This window comes from Protopterus annectens, chromosome 8.part0, assembly GCF_019279795.1.
Source record: "Protopterus annectens isolate FY-2018-M chromosome 8.part0, PAN1.0, whole genome shotgun sequence".
NCBI classification, from domain to species: domain Eukaryota; kingdom Metazoa; phylum Chordata; order Ceratodontiformes; family Protopteridae; genus Protopterus; species Protopterus annectens.
This window is the reverse complement of record NC_056741.1, coordinates 1,947,130,320-1,947,151,637: the sequence shown is the minus strand read 5'-3', so window position 1 is coordinate 1,947,151,637 and position 21,318 is coordinate 1,947,130,320. Positions and strand designations below refer to the sequence as shown.

Below are 21,318 nucleotides of genomic sequence, written 5' to 3'. Positions count from 1 at the left end.
GTAAGTAGGTTGAGAAGCATTTGCTAGATGAGCTTAGAAACTGGGCAAAGTTATATTCTTGTATAAATGGCTGGAGGGATGGACATTTATCAGAATGGTACAAAACTGAGTTGAGCAGTCTTTAAGGCAAAGAATGAAAACATGTTATCAAGCTGTAGCCATTTGTTGGATCTTAAAAACTTTGGATGTAATCATGTGTTCATAGAGGATGACTAGAAACAGATTGTGAGAAGCGGTGATATGCCTGTTTCATTCTGTCCAACAGTGATGAGCAGATATTTGTGTGGAAGCTAGAACAATAGAGGTGTTTAAGCAGTGGCTGTGGATAGTCTTGCATGTGGGGTGAAGAACTGATAAACACAGTATAGGAAGCCAAGTTCATGTCATATTGATGAGCTACCCTATTAACAAGATGGCTGAATTTTTGTGAGGAGTTTAGTGTGGCTCCTAATAATTTAAAGCTGGGTACCGGCTCCAGGGAGTCATTGCTATTATCTACACATAATAGTAGAGTTAGGGGGTGGATTTATTATTATTATTTTTATTTTTAGTACAGTTTATGGCACAATTCATTTAATAAGAGTTAGACATTGTTAAATGCGCTTTAAAGTATAGTTGAATTAAATGGCATGCAGTATGAAGTGAAGTATATGACTGATTGTTATGTTGCCTGCATGATTTCTGCAGGTATGTTATTAGTGGAGATACTGAATAATAAGAGCCCTAGAACAGAGTCCTGGGGTACTCCCAGTGGGACTGGTAAGCATGAAGTTCTGTTCCACTATATGAAGGACTGTCTCCACTTTGCAGTTCTAAGATAAAAGAAAAACATAAGTCACTGCAGACAAGGAATGGGATGAAGAGGTAGAGATCTCAAGAGCTGGAAAAATGATCATCTTACACATCAAGCCCTAATGAGAAAGGAATCCGGGCAGTCAGTGTCCCATCCACAAGGGAATAATAAGTGAGAGTATACAAGCCAATAACAGCACTGTAAAGGTATATGCTAAAAATTGGAGTAAAATTTAAGCAGCGATTTATGCCATTGTCATGAGAGTAGAGCCTTGCCAGTTATTCTGCAATATCCATCTATCAGCTGATTTTCAAATCCATTTTTAAAATTTCAAAATTCAGTTTCAAAATTATTTTCTGGAGTTTACCTGACTAGTTATGAAAGAAATACTAGATGTTTTCAGTATTTCTCTTCACAATTTTTTATAAACAAAATTTGCAAGACTAGCAAAGTCTTTCAACAAGCATAAGTAGTATAAATGGATCTTGCGTTTAAGAAGCATTCCAAAATCATTCAGAAACTATGCTGCAGGTCAGTAAGAAACAAAATAAAACTTGCTTCTTAACTGAGATTTACAAAGTATGGAATTTACATTTATTTATACTTTCTGATACTGTGGAAGTCTGTCTTTTCTGAAGTGGCTAAATGTAAACTAGACAATTAACATCTGTTGGCACGATTAGTTGAATGTGGTAAATTTGTGCTACAATATACTCACCTAACGTTACCCAGCTCTCTTCTTACTTCATTCAAATAGTCCTGCTTTTCAATAGTTTGCTGTTCCCTCAGCAGAGTAATAAATGCACCAGCCCTTCCTTCTTTATTCTGCAGATTAAAACATGTTAACCATTACTAATAATGTTTTAATTGTGCTGTTACTTATCTCTGTTTCACTGTAGTTTAGAATCCTGCATTGAAAATATTAATATTCCACATTTCAGGAAAAAATATAATTCGAATTATCAGTATTGTCCTTAAGTTAAAATTAATGAGTTACACCAATTATTTCACGTTTCTGAAATAAAGTTTGGGATCTATTCAAGAAAAGTACAGTTGTGTATGAACTTACAAACTAACAGAACATATCCAAATAGACTATTGGTGCAGTATTGCTAACATATGGGAATACCCTGCCAAGGATACCATACATCCAGCCAGTATACCAAAGCCTGGGTGACTTTCTCTCACACAATAAGTCTGCTGTACAACCCAAGCATAAGCAAGCATGTTGGTATGTAAGGATGTGTGGGCACAAAGTTCCTCAGGACTTTCTTGCCACAGACACAGAATACAGAGGCAAAAAAGTGGATAGGAACCCAACTCATGTTAGCGGGGTGGGGTGGGGTGGGGGATAGGATGCCCACCTTGGCCAAGGAAAAGCGAGAAAATAAATGAGCAAGATGGGAAAATGCAGATACTGCAAAAGTGATCTATTTGAACATGTACTGTTATGGCAAGGTCTTATACAATTTTACTGTTTCCATCATTTGATCACAGTTGCAGTATTGCTAACATATGGGAAGATTCCCAAAGCTTTTCCACTACCAGGGAGGAGGAGGACTGTGGCATGGAATTCAGCATTTCTTGAAGATGAAAGTTGTTATGACCTTAGAAATGTCATCTGTTTTGAAGTATTTTGTAAAGATGTGTATGGAAGTCCAATTTACTGCTTCTAAAATGTTTTTTGAACCCAGCCAATTGAAAAAAAAAGCAATAGCCCTGGTAGAGTAAGCTTTGGTCTGGCCTGGAAGTAATTTCCCTTGAAAGGAGTACCAAAAGGAAGTAGAAAAATAAATCCATCTGGAGGTAGCCATTTTGAGACAAGGGAATCCAACTTCTTACCCTTATAAGAGATATATAGCCTGCCAGATTTTCTGATAGTCTTAGTTTTGTTTAAATAGAACCTACGCTGTCTATGAATACCCAGCTAATGTAGAATTTTCTCTCTCTCTTATTTTGAGGATTGGGGAAGAAAGGAGTCAGGGTAAAAAACTGGATCAATGAAATTTCATTGACAACTTCTGGCACAGAAGATGGATAAGTCTTCAAGGATACCCTGTCCTTGTGGAAAATAAGGAAAGGAGGATAAGAAGGCATAAGGACTTGCAGTGCTGTAACTCTCTTTGGTGAAGTTAGTGCTACCAACAAAACAGTCTTCTAAGTGCAGAATTTCACAGAAGTGGAACCTGAGTTAACTCCTCTAAAACATAATTCAGGTCCCATGAAAAATGAATATTTTTGATGGCCTAATAAGAAGGACACCTATTAGAAATGGTCTGACCTCAAAACATGCAAAACTTGGTTGATTTATTGACAACCAGATGGCAATGACTAACAAATATGGTTTTATAGAATAATATGCCAGTCCAGCTCACACAGATAGGAAAGAATATTAGAAATACTAGTTTGAAAACTGTTCTTTTTTTTCTTTTGGCATTAAATAGAAAGCTCCTTCACTTCAGAAGTGTAGGATTTTCTTGTAGCAGGTCTTCTACCTCCTGTAACACCTGTAGCACATCCTCAGAGAATAGGTGCTTAAATGGTTTCAAAACCCTGTCATGCAGCTGTCAGGTTTAGGGTTTGTTAAGTTTGGATGGGTGAGAGAGCCCTTTTGTTGTGTGAGCAAGTCCATCATGTGGGGTAAGTTGTGGTGAGTGCCCTTGGCCATATGAAATAGAAGGGAGAAACAATGACTGCTGGACCAAAAGTGGGGTCACCAGAAGCATCTTTACATTACCTTTCTTGATTTTGAGAAGGTACTTTAAAATCAGGGCAAAGGGAGAAAATGCATAAACAGCCTGAGCTGCATGTTCAGAGTGTGGGCAAGCAGATCAATTTGGGGATTTCCCCACTGTTGGATAATATGCAGGAAAAACTCTCTGTTCAGCATCCTTTCACAATGGCCTGCCTTGGATCTGTTCAAATGATCTGCCATTGAATTCATCTCTGAAAGAATGCAAAGTCCCTGAAGGAAAAGACTGCTGGATAACCACATTCCAGGCTATCATTCCAGTCTGCAGACATGATCAGATTTTGTCCTTTTTGTTTGTTGATGTACCACATTACAGTGGCACTGTCTGTTATGATTCAAAGGGTTACTGGAGACTAGATGTGTGATGCAGGGATCGCAAAGCTATTCCTGCAAATCATATCATGTCTGCAGGGCTTTCATTTCCATGATGTTTATGTAGCTATTCCTGTTCTATCTTTGCCATACACCCCAGACCTTTATGTTCTTGGAACATGCTCCCCAAGCCAGGTCTGAAGCATCTCTGGAGACTTATTGTTGAGGAGGTAGAACCAGAAAGGTCACTCTTGGATTGAACAATATCTAGTTGATTCACTAAAGAAATTCCTTGTTTATGAAGGGCAAGAGAGAAAATGGGGCATTCAGGGGTTGGCAGTGCTGTGCCTGAATTGACTCGAGACACCAGTGAATCTTCTTCATGTGGAGTCTGGCAAAAGTATCATTTGTATGGTTGAAACCATGTACCCAAGCTAGATCTCTCTTGCAGATGTCAGCTCTAGGGGAAGGAGAAACTAGAAGAAAGAGATTAGAAATTGCATTTTGTGCTGAAAAAGAAATGCCATCATAGAGTGTATAAGTAGCACCCCAGGAAATCTAAATCCTTAGAAGGATAAAAAACTGATTTTTTTCAAGTTTAGAGGGAAACATAAGAGAAGGAAAATATCCACTGTAAAGTTTAGATCTTGAATTGTTTTTCTTTGAAGTAGAAAATCATCTAGGTAAGGGTATATGTCAATGCACCAGACACTGCTGAACACTATGACGGGGGATAGGCATTTTGTAAATAACCATGGGGCTGTAGAAAGGCCAAAGGGCAAAGCAGAAAATTAAAAATTGTATTGTAAAGCACAAAATCTTAAGAATTTTCTATGATTTGGGTGAATGGGAATATGTACATTAGCACCTCTGAGGACCAGGTCATCAAGAAAGCTTATAGAAGAATCATAGAAACAACTGAAGCAACAACATTTTGAATTTTTGTGCTATCAAGAAGGTGTTGTGGACTAATAAGTCCAGAATGGGTCTCCAAGTGCCCTCTTTTCTTAAAATCATGAAATGCCTTGAGTTGACCCCTTTTTCCTGCTGGGTATAGGGGACTAACTTTATAGTTCCCTGTTGGTACAATTCTTCACTATTATTAAAACCAGGTATCTTTGGTTTAATGGCACTTGTGGGATTCCATAACAGGATGGAGGGGGGTTTCAACTTAATTTGCAGCCATCTTTACAATATGGATAAGCCGTTTGTCTGACGCTATCAGTTCCCAAGAGGGAAGGGACTTAGAATGATTTCCTGAAAGACTGAAAGATGAAAGTCTTGTCCTATCTTTACCATACACCCCAGACCTTTATGTTCTTAGAACATGCTCCCCAAGCCAGGTCTGAAGCATCTCTGGAGACGTCTTGTTGAGGAGACAAAATTAGAAATGTCACTCTTGAATTGAGTGATATCTAGTTGATTCACTAAAGAAATTCCTTCTTTATGAAGGGCAAGAGAGAAAATGGGGCATTCGGGGGTTGGCAGTGCTGTGCCTGAATTGACTTGAGACACTATTGAATCTTCTTCATGTGGAGTCCGGCAAAAGTATCATTTGTATAGTTGAAGCCATGTACCCCATACCCCAAGGCTCTCTAGATCTCTCTTGCAGAGGTCAGCTCTAGGGGAAGGAGAAACTGAAGAAAGAGATTAGAAACTACATTTTGTGCTGAGAAAGAAATGCCATCATAGAGACAGTGTATAAGTAGCACCCCAGGAAATCTAAATCCTTAGAAGGCTAAAAAACTGATTTTTTTCAAGTTTAGAGGGAAACATAAGAGAAGGAAAATATCCACTGTAAAGTTTAAATCTTGAATCGTTTTTCTTTGAAGCGGAAAATCATCTAGCTAAGGGTATATGTCAATGCACTAGACACTGCTGAACACAATGACAGGGGATAGACATTTTGTAAATAACCATGGGGCTGTAGAAAGGCCAAAGGGCAAAGCAGAAAATTAAAAATTATATTGCAAGGCACAAAATCTTAAGAATTTTCTATGATCTGGGTGAATGGGAATGTGTACATTAGCACCTCTGAGGACCAGGTCATCAAGAAAGCTCATAGAAGAATCATAGAAAAGACTGAAGCGACAACATTTTGAATTTTTGTGCTATTAAGAAGGTGTTGTTGACTAGTAAGTCCAGAATTGGTCTCCAAGTGCCCTCTTTTCTTAAAACCGTGAAAAGCCTTGAGTTGACCCCTTTTTCTGCTGGGTATAGGGGACTAACTTTATAGTTCCCTGTTGGTACAATTCTTCACTATTAGTAAAATCAGGTATCTTTGGTTTGATGGCACTTGTGGGATTCCATAAATGGATGGAGGGGGGTTTCAACTTAGTTTGAGCCATCTTTACAATATGGAGAAACCATTTGTCTGAAGCTATCAGTTGCCAAAAGGGAAGGGACTTAGAGTGATTCCCTGAAAGACTGAAAGTTGATTGGCTAAGGTGGAAGAGTGAGGACCTGATAGTCACACATTGGAATATTTGTCAGCAAAGCAAACTTAAGGCCCATTAAATCTCTTCTGAGTTTTTCCTTAAATTTCTTTTTGGAGATTTTTACCCTTTTGCTGAGATTTTAGTTTTTTTACAAAAGAGCAGTCCTGCTTTAGTGGAACAGTTCCTTTGGAATTTGGGCACAAAAGAAAGAAGAGCTGCTTAAAATTCTGCACAAGTTTCTCCCCTCAACTGTAGGTTCTTAAAAATCTCTGCAGCTGCTGAATGAAAGAGATTACCTCTGTCCAAGGGAGGCATCTAGCAATTTAACATTAACATTTCCAGGCAGAGGCTGTCTATGTAACCAGAAGTATCTTAACACAAACCCCGTAGCTGCAGATCCTGACAAAGCATCATCTGCATCATAACTACATTTTAAAGAATGTCTAGCTACCTGAGTAGCTGAGTCAGGCTGATTAATTTACTCACATTGTCCAGAATAGAGAGCAGGTACACAGACATTTGAGTCTGATAGTTAATGGCATGAAAAGAAAGTGCAGCAGGAATATACACTTTCTTTCTATACCAGACCAATGTGCTACTACCTTTGCAAATGAGCAAGGCATTAGTAGAGGAAAGAAGCCTACATTCATTCTTTTATAGACTCAGTAGATATCACATCTGGATCCAAACAGGGATTTGTATAGAGAAACCTGTCAGTATTTGGAATCTTATAATACCAGTCAGGTTTCTTGGAACTCATGGTTGTGACTCAGGGTTCAGGACAGCTGTCAAGAAGGTATCCTGAAAGGCCTCTAGCATGGGAGGAATAGCATAGGGCTTAGGAACACCCATACTTATCAAGTCATAGTATCTCTTTTGCAGGTAAGAAACTTGTTTCTCTTCCAAATAAAAATGCTGCATTATCCTTAAACAGTATCCACAAAGGATAACACTTCTAAGGAGGAAATGGGGAAAAGAGTATCTCCATCTTCAGATTCAAATCTTGTTGTGCAATGGATTTGAATGGAATAGGCAAGACATCCCACCTCAATATCTGCATCTTCTTCCTCAGAAGATGTGTCTCAACACTTTTCTGAGGAGAAGAAGTAGAGGAGGAAAATAAATTAGGAGGTTTCAAAGACATTAAGGCCTTAAATTCCCTTAAAGAAAAAGTTATACCATTCCTTCTGTGGGTTAACAGGTGAAGGAGCAGCAAGTGGAGATGTGCGTTTGTTTTTCTGCTGCTTCTTTTTAGAAGTATCAACAGAAATCAAGTGAGGAGGATCTGACCTCTAATATACTTCAATAAAAGTATCAGGGACTTCCTCACAGATAAGGATCTATGAGATGCCCTTGAGTGCCTCAGAAATAATCATCCGAGTATGTCACTTCCTGGCCTTACCAGCCATCTGATTGGTTTAATGGGATGTGCAGTCAGGCTACATCTTGTCCCCTCTAATGTGGTCATGACAGCAGTAACTGGGTGGCTGAGGGCTCATCAAGAGCTTCAGTAGGTATGTCCAGATTCAGCCAGACAACCAGAACTTCCAAAGGTTTTGAATTCTTGAGCTTCTTAAGCATTTGTTGAGGGATATCTAATAGGAAAGATTCAGAGGCCATCTTACTTTGTGCAAGCTCCTTAAGTCCCTGGTTTTCTAAGTAAATTTTGAGAAATTCTAAATGGTTCTTAATGCCAAAGACTTTACCAGACCATGTACTCCCTAATGCTGTGATTAAGACCAAGACAAAAAAGGCATTTAGAATATCCATCTCTGTAGATACTCTGCCTGTCACAGTCAAATTTACTTCTCTTAGGTGACTTGAACGAAGTAGACTTTTTGTCAAAATGTATTTAAAATTTTTGAGAAACAGTGTCTACCCACAATGGAACCAGTTCAGGCTATGCAACTAATAGATCAAATCAATAAATATGAGCCTTCTTATCGTCTGGCAGCAAGAATGTTCTGAGTAACTTTGTGTCCATATATTCCTTATTTACCAGCATTTTTGCTTGTGCCTGGTCATAAGGCAGATGTGTCGTGAGACAGGAAGGCACCAAAATTTGGTATACTGGACGGATGTATGGTATCCTTGGCAGGATACTTCCCATATGTTAGCAATATTGCAACAGTGATAAAAATGAAGGACATCACTGTGTACCAGTGAGCAGGGCTGGTAGTCAGTATACCTGTGTACTGAAGCACACTGTAATTCATTAAATCTTATACACAATGGGACAAGACCAAGGTATCCCCCCCCCCCCCCCCGGATCATATGGGACTCACAAATGGCACATCACCTGTATACTGGCTGTTCCGGAAGGAGTGAGTACAAACAGGTGAAGTATCATTTGTGAGCACATTGAACCATTCCCCTGCTGATGTGCAGTTCAAAACACAACTGGGCAGAAAATATCATGACTGCTATTTAAAAAAGAAAAAGAAAAGACCTGGCAGCTGAGTACCCTGTAGTGCAAGCAAACATGCTACTACAACCATACTTGCACTTCCACCTAGGGGTGCAGCCAGATATTGACATTTTGTATGCAAACCTAATGTTGTTGCTCCCACCACCCACCTATCATTTTAAAGATGTACTCGATCTTCGAAGTGCTAACCCCAGCCATAAAGGAAGGGGATACCTTATTTTTAACTCTTACCATTTATACCCATACAAAATATATTTTTAGACGTGATTTCCTTTCACACAAGCATTATTTATATACCTCTAAACCAGAAATATTTGTTTACACAGTTCTTAACATTCTGTGCTTTTGGAGTGTTGAAATTTCCAAGAGATGCTCAGAAAAAATATACTCACTTGAGTACATTGAATATACCTAGCTATACCCTTGCTTCCACTACACACTGATCCTTCTGAGCTCTTCCCAGTGCGATTTCACACAGCACCAGTCCCCATTATTATCATATTTACAGAAATGACCCTAGCTTCACCGTCATGTCTACTACTGAGCAAAACACATTTATGAATCACTTCTAAGCATCACAGCAGACACATAACTCTCAGCCTCTTAGAGCAAGAAATCTAGACAAAGCCATAAGTCAAAGTGGGTTAAAGGCCCAAATATAAGGACAATTTTTAAATATCACTCTTACAAACTTAGAAAGTTGATAGAATAACAGGTTTGCAACAACATGAATTTTCTGAAAGGTATGAAGTCTGAAACTCAAATGTCTGTCATTATTTGCTAACTTCAATCTTTAATGATTTGCAACTAATTTGCCAGAAAACCACAATTTTATGAAAAACAGACCAAAAATATAAGGCAAATCACTGGGCATTCTGAGAAAGTCTGTACAGTTGAGAGGTATGCGGTAGAATACAATGCAATGCAATGCAATTTATAAGTGCATTGTACCTTATAAATCTGTCCTTCATGGCTGTGCTGTGTAGGGCTGTCAAATGTGCCCCCCATTTAAAGACCACATAGTGCAGAGTGGTGTATATTCAGTCTGTTGTGCCATTCAGGAATACAGGAAAGACTGCTGCCTGTATGCCATCAAGTAGCATAGCAATTCATGTATGTGAATCCTAGTATTTCACAGAAGTATATTAAATGTTACGCGCAAAATGCATGTATGCATCTTTACACTATGGCTATGAACAGCAAGTTCCAACATATTTTATTTATCCAAATTGTATCCCAGCTGTTTCACTACTTTTGGTTTTCAGATGAGTGTCATTCTGTTACTTTCTTCTGTGTACTAAGGCACCTGCAGAGAAGTGTTGCTTAGCAGAACTGGGGCATCCTTTATCCCCATACACAATTGCTCTTCCAGACTAGCAGTCTTCTTCCAATCTAGCTTTCTAAATCTTCACAAAGAAAATATTTTTTTCTCTAACAGTAACATTGTTAAACTACTGACAGCGTAACCAGATCTTGATTTTTGTTGACATGTCTCTACACTGAAAACCCATAAATTGAAATGTTTCTAAGTGATATGCAAGCCACAGACACACTTATGATGCAGTTTTTCAGCTGTGGGTAAGTGGATAACTTCAGCCATGAAAGTCAGCTAAAATTAGGTCATCATTTTGAGAGCACAAGACCAACATTTGCATTTGACAACATATTAAAGTTTGGTTGTTATCAAGCTATAAAAGTAGAAAAAAATTACCAGTGCAATTACTTATGATACAAATCAGAAACAACTAATTTCACTGGCAAGAAAATCTGAAAAAGACATAGCAAACTTCTTTTTATATGTACTGGCATGTGCCAATAATATAAGGACTATACCAGTTTGAGAGCAACACTGTCATGCACAAAAGAAGGTATAGCAAAAGGTTTGAAAAAAACAGACTGACGATACATGAATTAAAGATAAAGGAGGCTCATTTTTTTCTAAGGCTGTAGTAGTCCTCATTGAAGACAGATTTGCAGATTGTCCCCTTCACTACTGAAGAAATGACAGTGACAACATAGGAACAACAACAGCTGCTGGGAAGATGTCCATATTCATGGAGCTGTGCTACTTCCTGTGGCAGCTCCCCAATGTACTCATGTAGCAAAAAGATGCAGTGATGTCAACAGCAAGAAAAAAAAAGCCAGATACCCCCAAATGCATTATAATGTAAAGAACAGTAAGGTATTTGTTCGGAAAAAGAGGAAGAACGTGGGGCTAGAAGAGGATTTCTTAGACTCTAGTAAATGTGCAACTGTCATGGACAATGTCTGAAAGGTCACACTAGAACCAGCAATAAAATGTCAGCAAAGAAAAACGTGAAAATAATAATAATTAATAATGTTAATCAGAAACAGAGAAAAAAGTTCTAGGTGAGAAGAACCTCAAGGCTGATCATCAGGAAGCAGGCCTATGTGCAGTATCAATGCAGGAGATGGCTTCCAGTAAACTAGAAGAAAACCAGACCAGATGCAATCAGATGTGCATAAAATAAGTAGGACGTTGCAAGAATATACAAGAACATATAAAAAATGTTTCGAAAACAATAGTAGTAGTATTATTGAAAGCTGTTTTTAAGACATATATATGAAATATGGAATATTTGCTAATAAGGTCCCTGAATGAGTTCTTGGCAGATGTGTGTGACTAAAATCTAAACAAAAAACAATACCAAAACCAGAGTGGTGAGGACACTCTGGTCACATCATGAGCCACCGATGGTGGGAAAATCTGAAGATGACAACTCACAGATTGTTGGCTAATAATCTGTATTTCCTGCTGCTATTGGGAAATGTGGACAGCGTTTAGCATTGTCGCCTCACAGGAAAAGGTTCTCCCGTTCGATTCTCAGGTGTAGCGCTTACTGTGTGGAGTCTGCATGTCCTCCCCACAGTCAAGTGACTTTTAAAGACATGCAGGAAGGTGCATGCATGAATGGGTGTGCCTTCTTTGAAGGTTGGGCGTCAGGCTGGCAACTCGGCACCATAAAAATCCACTGGCAGTCATTAGTGGACCGAAGTTCCGCTGAAGCGACCCCTAACCGAGAAAAGACAAAATACTTTTTATTGGGAAATGTGGACAGAAAAGGAATTTCTTCATGAATGCTTTCCTGCCTGTTTGAACACCAGAAAAGTGCAACATTTTTTGCTTTTATTTGGTGAAGTAAAACATGATTCATCAGAGTAGAATAAGGTAGCCAGAAAATTAAAATGAATAGGCTGAAACTGGAGCCTAATTTTCTAAGAGAAAGTACAGTTGTGTAATTAAACTTACCATAACAGTAGATATTTGAATGATCACTGCTGCAGTACACTAAGCTATATGGGTTATAGCCTGCAAAAGATATAACAGCCAGCCAGCTTCCAAAGCTCCAGGGCACCTTCCACACACTGAAGTCATTAACCATCTCAAGCTGACCTGACTAAAAAGTCAGGTTTGGGTGCCAGGCCTTTCAGCGCTTCTATGACAACTGAGAGGAAAGCTAAACCATGAGAGTACATTGCTAAGGAAAGAAAACAAACAAAAAAAAAAACACAGGTCCAAACCTTGGCATATAAAACACACAAAAACAAGGGGGGTGGAGGGAGCAGCTACTGTAGCAGTGATCATTTGAACATCTACTGTTATGATTAGTTTACTTATACAACTTTACTATGTTTTCATATGGATCCCTTCTGTAGTAGGCTTCGTTATATGGGAAGATTACTACAGCTTATAATAACAAGGAGATGGAAGGGGAAGGCTCCAAGAGCCCCTGGAGAATGATTCTAACAAAGCCTGTCCTGGACCTGGAGAAGGAATCTAGTTTATAATGCTTTTTAAAAGTATGCACAGAGAAGCAAGTTGTTACTTCTAGAATACTTCGAGAACCCAATCCTTTCCAAAAGGTCAAAGATGAAGCCAAGGCCAACTTAGAGTGACCCTTGATCCAGCCTGGAATAGTTTTGTTGTAATGTGAATAATAAAATGTAATAGCCTGAGATAACCATATGGAAATAGTGTGTTTTGACACAGATTGTCCTTTCTTCTTACCTTCACAAGCCACGTTTCCTAGACTTTGTCAATGCAAACACACTGGACCAGATACTACGCACTCCATCCAGGGAATCAAACCTTAAAGGTAGCACTCAGCAGTGTGCAGAACTGGTGGTAAATGAAACAACCTTCACTGACCAAGATGAAATAGCAGACTGTCCAGCTGATAAATTTAGTTCTAACTTAAACCCCACTTCCCACTGTCTCCATAAAATCCCTTCTAGCATATCCCTCACCCAGCTATCAACAGGGAGCAGGTCCTGGCAGCACTCTCTAAGGTCAAAAACATTGCTTCAGTGGACCCCAACAATATCTTACTAAATATCCTCAAGCATGACCTAGCAGGACCGCTAGAGACACTCATCAACTACAGCCTCAAAATAGATTATGTACCAAATGAATGGAGGGCCATAACAATCATCCCTCTTCACAAGGGTGGGCTATCAATCAACCTCGGGAACTACAGACCCATCAGTCTGAACAGTCTAATATGCAATGCCATGGAATGAATTATCATAGAAAGGATTATCAAGGACACTGGCAACCTACAGACATAGGAATCATCCCTATTTGCAAAGGGAAGGTCTTGCCTACTCAACCTGGAAGACTTCTTTGAAAGGGTCCCCAAGGTTATAGATGAAGGAAAAATTATACACACCACTTACCGCAACATGGTCGGGGAATTTGACACAATACCTCATTCAGGTATTTTTGACAAACTCCCAAAACCAGGTGTAAATCCCCACATAACTCACTGGATTTCTGGCTGACTCACAGATAAGACCCAGGAAGTCAAGACTAGTGAGACCTCTTCCACCAGGAGACTGGTGACCAGTGAGTACCCCAGGACTCTGTGTTGGTCCAGCTCCTGTTTGGTATCTTCTTCTCAGAAGTCAAAGCTAATGATGAAGGCCTCTGACTCACCAAGTTCACAGATAATTGTAAATTAGGAGCTATCATAGATCCCACCATGACACCAACATCTTACAAGAGGGTTTGACACAAACAATTGATTGGTGCCAGAGCCATGGATTAAAACTCAAAGAGGAGAATGCATTATAATGTATTACAGACCCTTTGGGAAATTGCCCCCCTAAGCTAATCGCTCCATTGATAAAACACCCGAACTGACCCAGTAGTTAGGGATTTCAGAACACATGTAGGTAGTAATTTTGTCTTTGACTAACATGTGGCAAGATAATAAAAAAATTCTTCTACATCGCCCAGCTCATAAGCAAGGGTATGGCATCCAGGTCCTAGGAAGTTAGGGCTGAGTAGAGCAGTACCATATCAGATCCACCATCAAATATAGTGTCCCTTTGGCATTTACCTAACCAGACACCTGCAACATTTGGAACATCCTCAAAGGTTTCTCACCAGGAGAATCCAGGCTAAGAATATCCTGTACTACATAGATCAATTTAAGGCCCTCTCTCCTTACTCAGTCTCCTACAGGTTACTGAGAGGTGACCTTTGCCTTGCATATAAGGCATCCTCAGACCCAGCTCTGACGGACCTCTTGCACATCTGCAAAACAAACAGCACCAGGTACACTAGATCCAAGGACCTGAACTTTGTCTATGACATAAATAAAACATGCCACAGAGACCAATATGTGTCTCAGAGGATCCCCGCACTATGTAACAGGCTCCCCATCTACATTAAACGGAGTTAATCTCTGACCTCTTTTCAAGTAAAACCTTGATCATTGGATGGGAAATCATAAATTCACCCATAAATTCAATGTGAATAATAAACATGAAGAATTTTCAAAAGCTTTAGTAATTACTTTTACACAGAATTACCAAATTCTGAAGGATGTATTCAATAATAATTGGGAAATTTTACTTGAAGATTCTCAGTGTAAAAAACATATAAATAAATTTCCCAAAATAGTTTATAGAAAAGGGAAAAGCCTTAAAGATCTATTGAAATTTACTAATAATAATAAAAAAGAGAAGACGAAGACTGGGAATTATAAATGTGGGGCATGTAAATGGTGCCATAAAATTCAAGAAGGAAATAGTTTCAATATACGTGACAAGAAATATTATATGAAAAAGAAATTTAATTGTAAATCAAAAGCAGTTGTTTACCTAGCAAGGTGTAATTCCTGCACCTCGTTTTATGTAGGTAAAACAGAAAGAATGTTCACGCAGAGAATATATAAGCATGAACACGCAATAAAGAATAAAAAAATGAACAATACATTAGCAAAACACGTAAATGAATGTAATGACCATAAATTTTATTATATAGTAATAGATCAAGTGGAAATAAAAGATAAAGCTCCTTGGAATTTATTTTTAGAAGAGAGAGAACTTATATGGCAAATAAAGTTACAAGCAGATTCTTGGCCAGGTTTAAATGAAAGAAGTACTATAGGGCCAATTTTAAAATTAAAAGCGTTAACTAGAAATAAAATTAAAGATTAATATAAAATTGATTTTAAGAACTTTATAATGATTATGAAGGAGAGTATGGAGTAATAAGTTAATGTAATATAATATAACTAATTATCAAATATTATAATTTTATTCTAGTAATGTTTTAAGAGATTACGAAGTTTGTGATTCTATTAATGTTTAATATGTATTTACTGGATAATATGTATTTATTTATTTATAAATAATTTTAATAAGGAAGTTAGTAATTAATATAATTAATTTTATTCATTTAATTTCATACCTATTGTATTTATGCATTCCTTGATATTTTGCTACTTAAAAATTCTATCTTCCACTTTTTTATAACTGAGCATGCTCCAATTTGATTTAGAATTTGGCGCAATTTTTTTGAAATTGGTGAAGGTTATAAAAGGAAGTGATGTAATGGAGGTTATTGTCTGATGAAGTTTAAAACCTTTTAAACGAAAGCGCTTACGTATATTTGTGATTTGTTCCTGGTGTTTTTAAATTCGTTCTGTGGCTGTTCAAATCTATTTCATTATTAAATTGGATTTATTCATCTGGCTGGTGGCTTTTCGTTCATATCAGTTCATTAGTTTGGGTTCTCCTCAGTATGTCTATAAATTCACCCCAGTCTGACCCCCCCATGTCTCCAGTGACAGAGGTCGATAGTAAGTTAACTAATCCTAAACTAACATACCCCCATAACCCTTTGCTTGCTCCTTCATAACCCCATCATATAGGTGTCCAATGTACTTGAGGACAAAACTGGGTCCATGGGCTATAGCCTAGTACAAACCTATGAACCTGTGAACAAAAAAGTGAACAACTGTTCAAAAGTTCTAAAAGATTTTTTTCTGTTACGATAGCACCTGAGTTGTTTAGGGACATCCAATGTAATGGATGGAGCAGTGGTAGAGTTGCCGCCTCACAGCAAGAGGTTTTCCAGTTCGATTCTCGGCTGGAGTGCCTTCTGTGTGGAGTCTGCATGTCCTACCTGCATTTGTGTGGGTTTTCTCCGGGTACTCCGGTTTCTTCCCACATTACAAAGACATGCATCTGGAGCATTTCTCCCCAGGTATCCGCTGAAAATTGGCTTTGTCCCAAGTCAAACTTTCCCAGTAAACAAATGTTAAATAAATAAATAACAATGAATTACCCTTTCTCCCACATTTTAGGGTTTTGGAAAGAAAACAGGGAGATGGATAGATTGGTTTAAAGTAAAGCTGGATACCACTTTAAGCATAAAAGAAGTATTAGCTCTCAAAGAAACCCTCTGTATCTGAGGAAGATGGGATAAGGCTGACCCACGATAGGAGCTTGCAGCTCAGACACTTTTCTTGCAGAGGTCAGAGCAATCAGTAAAACTACTTTCCATGTTAAGACCTTCAAGCAGCCAGATGAATTGTTTCAAATGGAGCAAGTATTAGCTTCTATAACACAAAATTAAGATCCCAAGGAGGAGCCACATGTTTACTGGGAGACTTCCTATGTAAAACCTCTTTCAAAAACATTTGCACATGAGACTACTTTGAAAGAGGGGGATCCATGGGCAGATATGCTGAAATGGGGAACAAATAAGCCTTTTTAGATGAGTAAGACAGGCCACAATACAGTAACTCAGACAAACACTGAAAAAAGAATAGAGAAACACTAAACCTAAATGGGTGCTGGTTCTTTTGTTGGTCTCAACTAGAAAACCCTTTCCATTTGCTAATGCATGATTTTCTAGTAGCAGGCTTTCTTGTTTCCATTAGTACCTGCTGCACATCCTCAGAAAACAGATGCCTAAGAGATATTTAGGCCCTGTCATCCAGGAGTTGTAGTTGTTTGGAATCAGGATGTATCAAACACCCCTGATCTTGTGTGAGTAAATCCTATCTGTGAGGAAGTTTGTGGTAATTGCTCCTGGCCAGTTACAATAGAAGAGAGAACCACTGTTGCGTAGGTAAGAAGGGAGTCACCACAGTGATCTTTGGGGACTGGCCTTTTGAATCTTCAGAAGCACCTTGGATATTAGTGGAAATGGTGGAAAAGCATACAAGAACATTTCCAAAGAAAAGAAAATGCAGATGTTTTCCAGGCTTTCTTCCATGGAGTACTGGAACATAATTTTGCCATTTAATTGGTGAGAGAGAGAGAGAGAGAGAGAGAGAGAGAGAGAAAAGGCAAAAGAGGTTTACCTGAGGAATTCCTACAGACAGATCAAATGATGGAAGGGCCCCCTGATTCAGTTTCCATTCAAAGTGTCTGCCCTGCTCCTGCTCAACTTGTCTGTCTCACAGTTTTGCTCCAATAGAATGTAAGGTACCTGTAGAGTGAGATTGTGCTGCAAACCTATACCCCACTATATCCCATCCTAACATAGCTTGTCTGCATATGGGGTAAGATCTGGTATACCCTTGCTTGTGGGTACTTTGGTATGTCTTTTTCTCCCAAAGATTCTGCATGTTTATACCCATTGACAGCACTCTCCATGCAAGTTTTGAGGTGTCTGTTGTGACTGAGTGCTTTGGAACAGGTGGGGAAAATGGTAGACCTGGATTCTAATAAATTTGATGTCTTCATCAACCAGTTTCACTTCTCACAAATTCCAGAATGTGACTTTGAAAGGACAATGAGTGTTGATGCTAGGACCAAAGAGATTTCAGACATTATTGTATCTTTCTCATATGGAGTCTTGCAAGAAATAGAATGAAAATCTTGGATGCTATGAGACCCAGAATTCTGAGGTATCCTCTTGGACCGAAGTCTAAGTAGAAAACTGCAGGGGTCAGTCTAAACATAGAGCTATTCTTTTCTATGGAAGAAAAGCTCTTTCTACTTAGGTGTTTAGCAGGTGCCACAGAAACACAATCCTGTGAGATGGAATCAGAATAGAATTTTGAATGTTCTCTTAAAATCCCAGCTTGTGAAGGAGATCCCTTACCCAAGAGAGAGAGTTTTCTGACATTTTGAAAAAGATTCTGTACTAAGTATGGAAAAAAAGAAGTTATGTACCTACCATAATGTTCCATGTTAGTTTTCTTTATCTCGCCTTCTTTCTTGCTTGTTGGGATCGGAGCCGACCCTCGGCTCCAACTCGGCCATCATCTATAGCTCCAGAGCTGTTTACTGGCTTGAGGCTACCCCTTATCCCATGATGCCTAGCACTAGCTACCCAGATCTCATTTGTAATAGCTAACCCCAGACATAGCAAGAATAATCTGACCAAACTAACAGGTTGGGCATATCTGTTATACTCTCTAAGTCAGTAGAGGAAACAAACCAGAAAATACTCAGCTGGTGAAACCTAAACTCCTCTCGGTCCAAGAGGACAGGGGGATGGAGGGGGGGGGGACGCAAGAAAGAAGGCGAGATGAAGACAACTAACATGGAATGTTATGGTAGGTACATAACTTCTTTATGTTAAGTTGTCTATCTCACCTTCGTTTCTTGCTTGTTGGGACAGCGTCCCTAGCACCTATGATCCTGGGTGGCTCATTGGAACAGACTCTTCAGAACAGTGGAACCAAAGTTAGCTCTATTCCTGGAGGCCATGTCTAACTTGAAATGAGAAATAAAAGTATGAGGATTTGCCCATGTGGCCGCGGCACAAATAGTCCATCGGCAACCTAGACTGGAAGGCTACAGAAGTGGCCAAAGCCCTAGTAGAATGGCCTTTCAGTTTGCCAGCCAATTCTTTGTTTCTTAGTTGATAAATGAAGGTGATAATGTGAGACAACCACCTAGACAGGGTCATTTTGGAAACTGGGAGACCTTGTTTGCCCCTAGCATAGGAAAGGAAGAGTTGGTCCGACTTCCTTATATCCTTAGTTTTATGCAGGTAAAAACACAGTTGTCTATGAACATCCAAAAGGTGTATTCTGCCTTGTTGGTGTAGTTAGGGAAGAACACTGGAAGGTCTATGGATTGGTTTAGATTATTTTCTGAGCACACTTTAGGAAGGAAGGATGGATTAGTTCTCAGTGCTACCCTATCCTTGTGAAAGAATAAGTATGGAGAACAAACGCTTAGTGCTTGAAGTTCCGATACATGTTTGGCTGAAGTAATAGCTACCAGAAAGAGTTTTCCAAGATAGAAACTTAAGGGAGCAGGAAGCTGCCGGTTCAAAAGGGGGCATAATCAAGGAGGTTAGTGCCGAATTAAGATCCCAAGGAGGAGGGGAATCTCTCACTGGGGGCCTAAGGAGAGTAGTCCCTCTAAGAAAGGCTTTACACAGCTTATGAGACATGATATTTAGATTAGAAAGGCCAACATGATAGTTAGATATGGCCGCTAGTTGAACCCTGATTGTGGCAGAAGCGGACCCAGAGTGAAAAAGCTCAGTTAGGAATTCCAAGATCTCGTGAACTGGGGCTGAAAAGGGATCTATGTTCCTAGCCTCTGCCCAATAAGAGAAACGTTTCCATTTACTAGCATACATCTTCCTAGTAGCCGATTTGTGAGAGGATACAATAATTTCACGCACAGCTGAGGAAATGCTGGGAAGCCTGGCTAGGGTTGGAATTGAATCAACCAAGCTGTGAGCTGGAGGGTCTGGAGGGATTGATGCAGCTTTCCTGATTGATGAATCAGCAGGTCTGGAATAGGATCCAAGATCCAGGGCTGCTTGAGTAGGTAACGGTGCAGGAACAGAAACCAAATCTGTCAAGGCCAGTAAGGAGCAATGAGGATCATTTTGCAACCCAACAATATCACTTTCTGTATCAGTTTGGGTATAAGAAGAAAGGGCGGGAAGGCATAGAGAAGTCCCTGAGGCCAATCGTGGACAACAGCATCTCTAGGAGGATGACCGGGAAGCAGTAGAAGGGAGAAATAGTTGCTGCATTTGGTGTTGAAGGGGGTTGCAAACAGATCGCAGCAAGGCTGTCCCCATTTGCGGAAGATGAGATCCGCAACTACCTGATTCAGAGACCACTCGTGAGGCATGAGAATAGCTCTGCTGAGCCTGTCCGCTATGACGTTGGACTTCCCAGGGATGTGCGTTGCCATCAGAAATCGTTGGGAGGAAATCGCCCATTGCCAGAGTCTGAGTGCTTCTCGACATAGGGGGTAGGACCTGGTTCAGCCCTGCTTGTTGATGTACCACACTACTGACATGTTGTCTATCTGAATTGCAATGATCCCAGGAGGGAGTGAGTCCTGAAGTGCTTGCAATGCTAGTAGCACGGCTCTCATCTCCAAGACATTTATGTGCAGATGGTACTCGTGAGGTTGCCATATGCCTTGGACTGTCCTGCCCTGATAATGCCCCCCTACCCCATCAGTGAGGTATCCGTGGTCACTGTGGCTACCAGACAAGTTTGGATGAATGGTCTGCCCTGAGACACTAGCGGGGAGACCATCCACCAGGAAAGGTGTCTTTTGCAAGTTTCTGTAATTATGATCATGTGAGACATGGGGAGTTGTTGAAAGGACCACTGTGTGAAGAGAAGCCACTGAAGGATTCTCATGTAAAAGCAGGCTAGAGGTATCAGAGGAATTGCTGCTGCCATAGAACCCAGAGTTTGAAGGATCAACTGGACTTGCACCTTTTTGCATTGCATGAGGATATGAACTTGCTGCCGAATCGTGGCCACCCTGTCTGGCGGTAGTCTTGCAGACATACATTTTGTATCTAGATCTGCTACTATATAGGTAATGGATTGAAAGGGCAACAAGGCAGATTTTTCAAAGTTTATGGTAATGCCTAACTGGGCACAGATTGCGATTGTATAGTCCCTGGCTTGAAGAAGTTAATGCCTGGTAGTAGCAGTAAGGAGCCAGTCATCTAGATAAGGAAACACCTGGAATCCTTGACATCTCAGGTGAGCCGTGACCACTGCCATACATTTGCTGAACACCCTGGGGGCTGTGGTGAGAGCTCTGAACTGATAATGATTGGCTTCCAGCCGGAAGTGAAGGAATCTCCTGGAGCGCCTGTCCATCTTGATGTGATAGTACGCATCCTGGAGATCTATTGAGCACATCCAATTGTCCTGACCCAAAAAGGGTAGAATGGACTGAAGAGTGACCATCCAAAACCTTGTTCTTTGAACAGACTTGTTTAGTCTGCTGAGATCCAAAATTGGTCTCCAGTCCCCTGTCTTTTTTGGTACCAAAAAGAACCTTGAGTAAGTTCCGGATCCGAGTTGGTCTGCCGGGACTTCCT

The 21,318-nt window shown here is 39.8% G+C and overlaps 1 protein-coding gene across 2 annotated transcripts in view; it reads right to left on the bottom strand.

Moving 5' to 3' along the window:
* TSNAXIP1 (translin associated factor X interacting protein 1) overlaps positions 1–21,318 on the bottom strand; it is a 1,644,878-nt gene that overhangs the window by 55,505 nt on the left and 1,568,055 nt on the right. For both annotated transcript variants that reach the window (XM_044081465.1, XM_044081466.1), the window contains one exon: positions 1,512–1,618. In XM_044081465.1, the coding sequence (XP_043937400.1) occupies positions 1,512–1,618 (107 nt within the window). The remainder of the gene's footprint in view (positions 1–1,511; positions 1,619–21,318) is intronic.